At 41.6% G+C, this 11,209-nt stretch overlaps 2 protein-coding genes and 1 non-coding gene across 5 annotated transcripts; 1 reads left to right on the forward strand and 2 right to left on the reverse strand.

Annotated features, from left to right (window-relative positions):
• Positions 1 to 1,432: 1,432 nt before the first annotated feature.
• Positions 1,433 to 4,268, reverse strand: LOC124043361 (60S ribosomal protein L15-like). The gene is made up of 4 exons (XM_046361906.1): positions 4,200 to 4,268; positions 3,319 to 3,500; positions 2,807 to 2,943; positions 1,433 to 1,790 (listed from the first exon to the last, which is right to left on the reverse strand). The coding sequence occupies exons 2-4, from the start codon at positions 3,488 to 3,490 to the stop codon at positions 1,485 to 1,487; spliced, it is 615 nt and encodes a 204-aa protein (XP_046217862.1). The 5' UTR covers positions 3,491 to 3,500; positions 4,200 to 4,268; the 3' UTR covers positions 1,433 to 1,484.
• On the reverse strand, positions 2,253 to 2,342 carry LOC124044799. Its single transcript, XR_006840736.1, has one exon. It is a non-coding gene; the product is annotated as a small nucleolar SNORD12/SNORD106 (small nucleolar RNA).
• A 357-nt stretch (positions 4,269 to 4,625) lies between the features above and the next one.
• Positions 4,626 to 11,130, forward strand: LOC124043362 (NF-kappa-B inhibitor-interacting Ras-like protein 1). Of its 3 annotated transcripts, XM_046361909.1 has the most exons (5): positions 4,626 to 4,782; positions 4,949 to 5,059; positions 8,421 to 8,662; positions 8,822 to 8,864; positions 8,984 to 9,125. In XM_046361909.1, the coding sequence occupies exons 2-4, from the start codon at positions 4,966 to 4,968 to the stop codon at positions 8,852 to 8,854; spliced, it is 369 nt and encodes a 122-aa protein (XP_046217865.1). In that variant the 5' UTR covers positions 4,626 to 4,782; positions 4,949 to 4,965; the 3' UTR covers positions 8,855 to 8,864; positions 8,984 to 9,125. The 3 variants fall into 3 exon arrangements, with proteins under 3 accessions (XP_046217865.1, XP_046217863.1, XP_046217864.1); XM_046361907.1 differs by lacking the exon at positions 8,822 to 8,864 and having other exon boundaries at positions 8,984 to 11,130; XM_046361908.1 differs by having other exon boundaries at positions 8,822 to 9,126.
• Positions 11,131 to 11,209: the final 79 nt, after the last annotated feature.

Consider the following 11,209-nt stretch of genomic DNA (forward strand, 5'->3'; position numbering starts at 1 on the left):
GTTAGCTATGTGAAAACACTAGTGTATTATCTGTGATTGCTGTGCTTTGCTACATGTGACATCTACTTTGCTGCATGTGTTTCGAATGCACATGCAGACCTACACCCAGATATCTACATTTTGCCCTCGTTCCTGAGTTCTCCATCAGCACCCTCTGTCCCAGAACAGGTCAAACTGACTCTGACATGAGCTGTTTCACTAGATCTCCCACTTTCTTGTCATATTGTTCAACAAGAATAAGGTGTCTACCTTTTCAACCAAGGTCAGCGCAATAACGAGGAGCAAATTTGAAAATAAGTAAAACAAGGATTTTTCAACAACTCTGACAATGGAAGTTCACTTCAAATACAACAGCTTTATAGATTCCCTGCTTCACTCAGTTGCCTGACAGACATGCAAACCACCACCTCACGGTATTAAGCTGCCTTGATGGGTTTGGAAGTCCCATAGGGCAGCATACAATTGGCCGAGCGTCGTCCGGGTTTGGCCGTCATTGTAATTAAGAATTTGTTCTTAACTGACTTGCCTACTTAAATAAAGGTTAAAAAAGGCAGGGAGAAATGTGAGAAAGTTCTATAAATAACCACATCGTTCTCCAACTCAAGACCCTTGCTGCTCTAGCTCGAGTCCTTTCAAACAGTGTTGTCTTTGAAGCTTGCGTCATTACGTTGAACTGAGTAGTGGTGCAACAGGTTAGGGGAAAGAGGGCAGTGCTTCACATCGTGTTACTTTACCATTTATCTGAAAACCTGTGCTTAACGTTGAGCAATTTATGATATTAAGGAGCCATCTTAAAACGTAAAATTTCTTCCAGTTTCGATGAATTAAACTGACATTTAGCCCATATGTCAATTGAGCAAAAAATATATTTTATTCAATGATAAGGCAACTATACATTTTCCCTTCTGACCTGGGACTTGAACCAATCACCCTCCAGAGGCTGTCCCACTTCTTTAACCTCTAGATCAGGAATCTTCAACAGTTCCTGGAATGCTAACCTTCTGTAGGTTCACTCCAACCCATTACCACCAACTTGATTCAGCTCAACCAGCTAATTAGTCAAAGAGAATCTATAGGACCATAGCACCCCCGAATCGTGTTGAGTACTCTGCTCTAGTACACTCAGTCACATACTATTATCCCTAAAAACACTTTAAACCCATCCTGGGGATAACCTAGATAATGACAAAAATCCATGTGTGCACTGTAGATGCTGGTTCAAATCTGTTCCACTCAGTCATATTGGTCAATTGTTTTTACAGGGTGCCTTTTCATGAATCACATTTCACAAGTTTGTGAAAACGCTAGTATGTCAACGTTGCTTATCATAGTTACTAACCACTATATGTATCACTTCCTCACCTAAGACATCAAATAGCAGCTTACACCCAAAATGAATAGCCCTTACAAATACAACACATCAGACCAACAATTTGTCACCATAAAAAGGCATATGTTTATTTCTTTAAATGTACAGACACCCTCTAGCGGTAGCGGTGCAGCTGCAGGGTATTGCGTCTCTTCCAGGCTGCCCGGCGGGAACCACCCATGGTCAGGTGGAACTTGTGGCCCTTGCCCAGGCCGCGGCTCTTCTTGCCCGCGGACGTTAGGCCACGCATCTCCCTGTGCTTGTGCACAGGTCTGGTGATCCATTGGGTGTCGGGGTTGCGTCTGATAGTCTTGTGGAAGGTGTCGATCAGGATCACCTCGAAGAACTTGTAGGTGGAGTCCTCTCCTACCCAGTAGGAGGCCAGCACCCTCAGGCCTCCACAGTGACGGCCAGCACGCTCCTGTTGGGGAGACCGAAGACCAAACAGGTCAGACAAGTCACATCCAGAAACGTAGGTATAAATATAAATCACTGATATGCAGAGATGTTACACAACCACAATAAAAGCAGGTCAAACCACTCAACAGATAGAACGTTATACCAGGGGCTGGTCTAATGATGACACTGCTGACCCCAGACTGCCCACGCCCCCCAGGGCGGTAGGGTTATCCCCACTTACAGCACCTTCAAGTCTGTCTACCTCATCCACACTATATACCATCCGTTGAGAAATTCTAGCTGTGTGCTTCAATCTAAACTGCATGGGAAAGATCTGAAAATGTTGAAATCAGTGGCCAATGTCACATTAATTTGAGAGTGAGGCATATACAAGATAAAGTAATCACAAAATCCAATGTGAAGAGAATATTATTCACTTAGTTTCCAATACAACCAATAAACTTTTGCCAGTGATGCATTATTTTCTGTGGTTTCAGACAAATTGGCTTATTTCAGACAGGTTTCACCATAGTCGATAAGATGGGGAAAAAAGTTTAGCATCATTAACCACATTGAGAGAATGCATTATTGGTGTTGAAGAAAGGGGTACCATTTGGAATATGAGCCTTGTTTCAGAAAAGAAACAAAGCAAAAAAATGGCAAATTCCAACATGCCTATCAGAGGACAATGGGGCCAATATGAAATGACTTGTACTTATGATTTGAACTAATATCTGCACAAGTGCCGAGAAGCAGGGGGAATGGTAGATTTGGAAATGAGCATAAATTTGTTAAAATGAAGACAGGTACTTGTACTTATGCAGTTCTTAGTAACCTCCCCGAAGTGTCTAATCATTTACTACCCTCATGGATTTAAAACACATACAGAGTAAAATTGTATAGAAAAATTAACTGTAGCCCAAGTTTACACCAATCCTATGCTTTAAGTCCTAGAACAAAGTGAGCAAGTACAACATTGGGGAGAGAGATGAGAATCAGACCACAACCTGGGAGATGCACCTGTACTGGAGCTCTTACCTCAGCAGTAGACTGGAGGCTGCGGGCGAACTTGATCTGGTTGACACCATGGTGGACGGGCTTGCCGTAGGTGGCACCCTTGGGCACGGGGCGTTTGCGGCCTCCACGGCGAACGCGGACACGGTAGATGACGTAGCCTGTTATATGGAGAGAAGTCAGGAAGAGAACAATGATGTAAATAACTCTGGCATAAGAGATCAGCAACATGTCAAAGAATAAAATACAATATAAATGGTACAACCACTTGGTCCACCTTTAATGTGAATAAACACAAACGGATAAGTGACTCACAGGTATTAATGAAAGCACAAACAAGCGATCAGAATACCATTACTGCCTAATCACATCAATAGGGCTACAACACTTTACATATTTAACTTATCACACCATTGCATATGGCACCTTATGCCCTGCCTCAGACATGTGGCAAACTTGAAGAGCAAAGGTGACATGAGAAACGATCAACTATGAAGCACAAGCATGCAACAGATTTGAATGGAACAGACACCCACCTTGTTTGCACTTGTACCCTAGTCTGCGGGCCTTATCGGGTCTGGTGGGTCTAGGCGCACGGTGGAGACCAGAGAGCTGACGGTACTGCCAGCAACGGACGCGCAGGAGGAAGCGCATCACGTCGGACTGCTTCTTGCGCCATAGCTCCTGCATATATTTGTACGCTCCCATGTTAGACTAACTGTGAGAAAAGGCAAAGCGAAATATGTAACCAATGACCACCATTCAATGTTGCGACTTAGCAGTTAGTTGGAGAGAAATAAGGCACCGACAAGTAACATTTGGTAGTTAGCTAATCTTCATTAAAAGCCATTATTTGGCCAAGTTGGCTAGCCAGCCATCCAGCACGTTTAGTTTGTTTACAACGTACCTTGAACTATTCAAGTCATGAATGACATCTTCGGGATACATTTCATTTAGTGGGTAATAAATTGGAGTCTACGGGGAAGTGGTTTTGGGCTAATTTCTGTTAAATTCCAGACCCGCTGGAAATCTGTCTTCTGGAAGCAGGAGGCTCGCAGTAGGCCCCGATGCTTACAGTCCTACACACTAGGCAATCACTTACCACAACAAAAACACACCAAATAGACACAAGAAAAACCTCTTAACGCACAAAATACACACATCTTAGAAACACAGAATGTCAATGGCTATCAACTTTCTAACCTCGCTCCGTGGCAGTACATAGAAGACAGATAGGAGACCCGTGCACAATGCAATATTCAAATTTTCATCAATTCAAATGTAAAAATTGAGGTACTGTGTTATTAACGACGAACCCCACCAACTAAATCCACAACTATACAACCTGATGGCAATGATTTAATTCTGATTTTTGATGGATTGTACATTCTGAAAAACCACAAAAATACTCGCTTACATGATGGCGTACCAGCCGGAAAGAAAGAGAAAACGTACCCAGCATGCTTTATGAAAACGTCAGTGACACCGTTCAGGTCAGACACGCCTGGGTATTGTAGTTTATTCCAATGACGTTAATATTTTTCATATACATTTCACCTAATTTCATAACCTGGGATTTTGATGCTTTTTAAATTTTAGAATTGAAAATCACCACCAGATTGAAAGAAAATAATCTACTTTTGTACATTGTGCGTTGAAATTTGGTCCACTACACTTTTATCAATTTTACCATTATCATTGGCAGCTGGTAATATACCCTTTTCCCTTTTATTTACATTCATCTAAGCATATTACAAATAACATGTATATATTTTATTTATACCGTGCATGTTTTCCTCAAAGTTTGACCCCCACCCCTTGCCTCTGCACAAGCGCAGAAAATCATTGCGATTTCCTTGTTGTCAAAACACAGAATGGATGCTGTGATTTTAGATAACGTTAGCTAGCTAAATCACTTCAAAGTTACGTAGATACCCAGTTTATTGCACTAATAATTGTAATCTCTCAAGTTGTCCAACTCTGTCAGCTTTTAAACCAAGGTACTTATTTTATTGCATCAAGCTAACGTTAGCTAGGTAACTTTGGATGCGATGTTTACGAAGATGCTTCCATAGATAGAACAATGAGCAAATATTTGATGCTTCCCGCTAGTAGTTAGCCAGCTCATCTTCTAGCTATTTTACGTTTCATTTTCTGCTATTGCAGGTTTTTGCGTTATCGAAATGGGGAAAGGTTGCAGAGTTGTGGTGTGTGGTTTGGCATCTGTAGGAAAAACAGCCATCCTTGAACAGCTGTTGTATGGCAATCACGCTGTTGGTAAGTTGATGACTGTAAACTTGAACTTGCCTGTGGTTGTGAGAGATGAAAATGTGCACAACGGGAATTAGTAAAATGTGCTTGTAATGTGTTATTTCAAATCAAATCAAATCAAATCAAATCAAATTTTATTTGTCACATACACATGGAATTAGCATTGTATTGGAAAATGTGATAACCAACAAGCCTAACAATTCCAAAACTACAGTAATGTCCAGTTATTTGATGGTACAGAGCAAGACAGCAGTTCTACAAAGTAAACAAAGTGGCATAGTTAAAGTGGCTTTCACGATGCAGTTTTAGCAGATTAAATCTGTGAATAATGTAGGGTAAGTAACATTATATAAGGTAGCATTGTTTAAAGTGGCTATGGCTTCATATGAAGGTGAATTGAAGACCATGATCTGGGGTGAAGCAGAGAACTTATAAAGACCATCCAGCATTGTGTGGGCTTGTTGTGGCTTTATAGCCAATGAAGAGACAATTTATGCTTGATCCGAAAATGTGGTCAGAGGCGCCTTATGGATGGTGTGACCCAATGAGCGACATACTACATTGCTGTGCACATCTCATATGTTGTAACAATGCAGAGGGCTCCACATAACTCTGCATTGACATGATTGGCTGATGGTAGGGGAGGGAGGGAGGTCCTGTTTAAACACAAATTCACTTCCTTGACAACTTCCTTCACAACAGCTCTGCATTGCTCCTCGAGGCCAAGAAGTATGAATGCCCTGAATTCTGCTGAGGCTGTATCACTGTAAATGCTGCACGGGAGGGTTAGGGGAGGGTTTCCCCGGGGGGGCTTTACTTGTCTCATCACGCTCTAGCGACTCCTTATGGTGGGCCGGGCGCCTGCAGGCTGACTTCGGTTGTCAGTTGAACAGTGGTTCCTCCGCCACATTGGTTCGGCTGACTTCGGGGTTTGGCGGGTCATGTATCGGAGGATGCATGACTCGACCTTTGCCTCTCCCGAGCCAGTTGAGGAGTTGCAGTGATGAGACAAGATTGTAATTGGATATGACGAAATTGGGGGGCAAAATACAAAGAAAATCTTTAAAAAAATAATGATGGAACACTGGTCACTTTAATAATGTTTACATACTGTTTTACTCATTTCATATGTATATACTGTATTCTAGTCAATGCCATCGTATTCAACTATTGGTGTATATGTACTATTCTATCCTATGAATTCTACAGATATACTAAATATTCTATCCACATACTGTCCAGTGTCTATACATTCCATCATATATACATATATACACACACAAACACTCTGACATTGCTCACCCTAATATTTATATATTTCTTAATTCCATTGTTTTACTTTTAGATTTGTGTGTATTGTTGTGAATGATTAGCTATTACTGCACTGTTGGAGCTAGGAACACAAGCATTTCACTACACCCGCAATAACAACTACTAAATACAGTGGGGCAAAAAAGTATTTAGTCAGCCACCAATTGTGCAAGTTCTCCCACTTAAAAAGATGAGAGAGGCCTGTAATTTTCATCATAGGTACACTTCAACTATGACAGACAAAATGAGATGAAAAAAAATCCAGAAAATCACATTGTAGGATTTTTAATGAATTTATTTGCAAATTATGGTGGAAAAAAAGTATTTGGTCAATAACAAAAGTTTATCTCAATACTTTGTTATATACCCTTTGTTGGCAATGACAGAGGTCAAACATTTTCTGTAAGTCTTCACAAGGTTTTCACACACTGTTGCTGGTATTTTGGCCCATTCCTCCATGCAGATCTCCTCTAGAGCAGTGATGTTTTGGGGCTGTTGCTGGTCAACACAGACTTTCAACTTACTCCAAAGATTTTCTATGGGGTTGAGATCTAGAGACTGGCTAGGCCACTCCAGGACTTTGAAATGCTTCTTACGAAGCCACTCCTTCATTGCCCGGGCGGTGTGTTTGGGAACATTGTCATGCAGAAAAAGACCCAGCCACGTTTCATCTTCAATGCCCTTGCTGATGGTAGGCTTTGTTACTTTGGTCCCAGCTCTGTTATGCAGGTGAATGAGGACCCAAAAGCGACTTGGCGAAAACAGAGTCTTTAATCCAGTTTAAGGAAATAGCAATACTCCTAGACAAATCGGAGCGGTAAATAAAGTATAAAAACAATTTCACTCGTAATCACGAGAACTGACTGGAGACTCGATAATAAACTGCAGGTTGCCTCGGGAAGGCACTTGACCGTAGCAGACTCAGACACCTGCTCACCACGCAGCATCTGAGGGAAACACGACACGACAGGGCGATACAAAGACACAGCACGGTGAACAATAGACAAGGATCCGACAGGACAGAAACGGAAAACAAGGGGAGAAATAGGGACTCTAATCAGGGGAAAAGATAGGGAACAGGTGTGGGAAGACTAAATGATTGATTAGGGGAATAGGAACAGCTGGGAGCAGGAACGGAACGATAGAGAGAAGAGAGAGAGGAAGGGAGAGAGAAAAAGGGGAACGAACCTAAAAAGACCAGCAGGGGGAAAACGAACAGAAGGAAAAGCAAAATGACAAGACAATATAAGACAAAACATGACAAGCTCTCTGCAGGTCATTCACTAGGTCCCCCCGTGTGGTTCTGGGATTTTTGCTCACCGTTCTTGTGATCATTTTGACCCCACGGGGTGAGTTCTTGCGTGGAGCCCCAGATCAAGATTATCAGTGGTCTTGTATGTCTTCCATTTCCTAATAATTGCTCCCAAAGTTGATTTCTTCAAACCAAGCTGCTTACCTATTGCAGATTCAGTCTTCCCAGCCTGGTGCAGGTCTACAATTTTGTTTCTGGTGTCCTTTGACAGCTCTTTGGTCGTGGCCATAATGGAGTTTGGAGTGTGACTGTTTGAGGTCGTGGACAAGTGTCTTTTATATGGATAACAAGTTCAAACAGGTGCCATTAATACAGGTAACAAGTGGAGGACAGAGGAGCCTCTTAAAGAAGAAGTTACAGGTCTGTGAGAGCCAGAAATCTTGCTTGTTTGTAGTTGACCAAATACTTATTTTCCACCATAATTTGCAAATTAATTAATAAAAAATCCTACAATGTGATTTTCTGTTTTTTTTTCCATTTTGTCTGTCATAGTTGAAGTGTACCTATGATGAAAATGACAGGCCTCTCTCATCTTTATGTGTATGTCGCTGTATGTGTATGCGACCAATACTATTTTATTTGGATTGGCCATGCAGCGCCTTTTAAGAGTTGAATAACCCTGCTATAGAATATAAATACTGTATTTAACCGAGAGTTGAATGAGCACTGCCTACCTACACTACCTACTAGACTGCTGTGTTGAACACAACCATTGAATGATCCATGGTCTCCTGTCTGTTGCAGGTTCAGAGTCCACTGAGACCCAGGAGGATGTGTATGTGGCATCGGTGGAAACGGATCGTGGTGTAAAGGAACAGTTACGTCTCTATGACACCAGGGGGCTCCACGACGGCCTGGACCTTCCCAAGCACTACTACTCTGTGGCAGACGGCTTTGTGCTGGTCTACAGTGTGGACAGCCTGGAGTCCTTTAAGAGGGTGGACGTCCTCAAGAAGGAAATAGACAAGTCCAGAGACAAGAAAGAGGTACTGGGATTGTGAATGATTGAAACTCTCCCTAAAGATTGATAAGTGTGTGTGGTTTTAACATTTTAGTCAAATGAGCCAGGTTTCATTTATGGTTTTGGTCACAAACAGCTAATCCATTAATCAAATGTATTCATAAAGCCCTATTTACATCAACAGTTGTCACAGTGGTTTTATTCTAAACCGGCGTAGACTCCAAATGGTAAGCAGAAGCACATTGTCCAGAAAACCCCCAACTGTAAACCAAAACACAAACCAGAACCTCATACTATTGTTGTTGAGTTTAGTTGGAGTGTCCCCTCTTCCGCGGTCTTCCTCCAGGTGATGGTGATCGTGCTAGGGAACAAGACAGACCTGCGTGAGCGTCGTCAGGTGGAGCAGGAGGCAGCGCAGCAGTGGGCGCGGGGGGAGAAGGTCAAGCTCTGGGAGGTCAGCGTCACTGAGAGGAACTCTCTCATCGAACCCTTCACCATGCTCACCAGCCGCCTCACACAGCCTCAAAGCAAGTCTACCTTCCCTCTTCCAGGACGCAAGAGCAAGGGCACGGCGTCCAACGACATATGAACTGAACTCAACCTCAAGAGCACCTAAGTTCCAAGTACTTCAGGGGGGAGATGTTAGAGAGTAGGGTTGATGAGTTAGCCAGCCAACTTCAATTAATATTCTGACTTCATATCACCATGACTCTACATTCCATAGACAACCAACAACCCATATTACGAGCTTTTTATTTAATTTTTTATTGACTAGCAAATCAAGAGATGTATCTTAAATGCTTATCAAAGTGAGCTGGCTAAATGAGTGAGCCTGCTTTGTGGTGTCACCATACACCCCTCTGGTTTCAGTGTGTCCCATCCTATGGGATGCCTATAGTAGCCGCTGTACAGCAAGGTCTAGACCCATCTAATGCGCCTTTAGAGTGAGGCATATTACCTAGTGTATGGCCTACTACCATATAGTGTACGGCATATTACTAGATACTACCTAGTGTATGGCCTGCTACCATCCAGTGTATGGCATATTACTAGATACTACCTAGTGTATGGCATATTACTAGATACTACCTAGTGTATGGCCTGCTACCATCCAGTGTATGGCATATTACTAGATACTACCTAGTGTATGGCATATTACTAGATACTACCTAGTGTATGGCCTGCTACCATCCAGTGTATGGCATATTACTAGATACTACCTAGTATATGGCCTACTACCATCTAGTGTACAGCATATTACTAGATACTACCTAGTGTATGGCCTGCTACCATCCAGTGTATGGCATATTACTAGATACTACCTAGTATATGGCCTACTACCATCTAGTGTACAGCATATTACTAGATACTACCTAGTATATGGCCTACTACCATCTAGTGTACAGCATATTACTAGATACTACCTAGTGTATGGCATATTACTAGATACTACCTAGTGTATGGCCTGCTACCATCCAGTGTATGGCATATTACTAGATACTACCTAGTATATGGCCTACTACCATCTAGTGTACAGCATATTACTAGATACTACCTAGTATATGGCCTACTACCATCTAGTGTACAGCATATTACTAGATACTACCTAGTGTATGGCATATTACTAGATACTACCTAGTGTACAGCATATTACTAGATACTACCTAGTGTACAGCATCTTACTAGATACTACCTAGTGTACAGCATCTTACTAGATACTACCTAGTGTACAGCATATTACTAGATACTACCTAGTGTACCGCATATTACTAGATACTACCTAGTGTAAGGCATATTACTAGATACTACCTAGTGTACGGCATATTACTAGATACTACCTAGTGTACGGCATATTACTAGATACTACCTAGTGTACGGCATATTACTAGATACTACCTAGTGTATGGAATATTACTAGATACTACCTAGTGTACGGCATATTACTAGATACTACCTAGTGTATGGCATATTACTAGATACTACCTAGTGTATGGCATATTACTAGATACTACCTAGTGTATGGCATATTACTAGATACTACCTAGTGTATGGCATATTACTAGATACTACCTAGTGTATGGCATATTACTAGATACTACCTAGTGTATGGCATATTACTAGATACTACCTAGTGTATGGCATATTACTAGATACTACCTAGTGTATGGCATATTACTAGATACTACCTAGTGTATGGCATATTACTAGATACTACCTAGTGTATGGCATATTACTAGATACTACCTAGTGTATGGCATATTACTAGATACTACCTAGTGTATGGCATATTACTAGATACTACCTAGTGTATGGCATATTACTAGATACTACCTAGTGTATGGCATATTACTAGATACTACCTAGTGTATGGCATATTACTAGATACTACCTAGTGTATGGCATATTACTAGATACTACCTAGTGTATGGCATATTACTAGATACTACCTAGTGTATGGCATATTACTAGATACTACCTAGTGTAGCATATTACTAGATACTACCTAGTGTACGGCATATTACTAGATACTACCTAGTGTACGGCATATTACTAGATACTACCTAGTGTACGG

The sequence above is a fragment of the Oncorhynchus gorbuscha genome, linkage group LG09 (assembly GCF_021184085.1).
Source record: "Oncorhynchus gorbuscha isolate QuinsamMale2020 ecotype Even-year linkage group LG09, OgorEven_v1.0, whole genome shotgun sequence".
NCBI lineage: Eukaryota > Metazoa > Chordata > Actinopteri > Salmoniformes > Salmonidae > Oncorhynchus > Oncorhynchus gorbuscha.

Bases quoted from the DNA above. Each gene is read 5' to 3' on its own strand.
- LOC124043362 (XM_046361907.1), top strand. From the start codon at position 4,966: ATGGGGAAAGGTTGCAGAGTTGTGGTGTGTGGTTTGGCATCTGTAGGA. The intron at 5,060-8,420 runs GTAAGTTGATGA...TGTCTGTTGCAG, and splicing joins GTATGGCAATCACGCTGTTG to GTTCAGAGTCCACTGAGACC. The intron at 8,663-8,983 runs GTACTGGGATTG...GTCTTCCTCCAG, and splicing joins AGTCCAGAGACAAGAAAGAG to GTGATGGTGATCGTGCTAGG.
- LOC124043361 (XM_046361906.1), bottom strand. From the start codon at position 3,490: ATGGGAGCGTACAAATATATGCAGGAGCTATGGCGCAAGAAGCAGTCC. The intron at 2,944-3,318 runs GTGGGTGTCTGT...TCCATATAACAG, and splicing joins AGGGTACAAGTGCAAACAAG to GCTACGTCATCTACCGTGTC. The intron at 1,791-2,806 runs GTAAGAGCTCCA...TCTCCCCAACAG, and splicing joins GCCTCCAGTCTACTGCTGAG to GAGCGTGCTGGCCGTCACTG.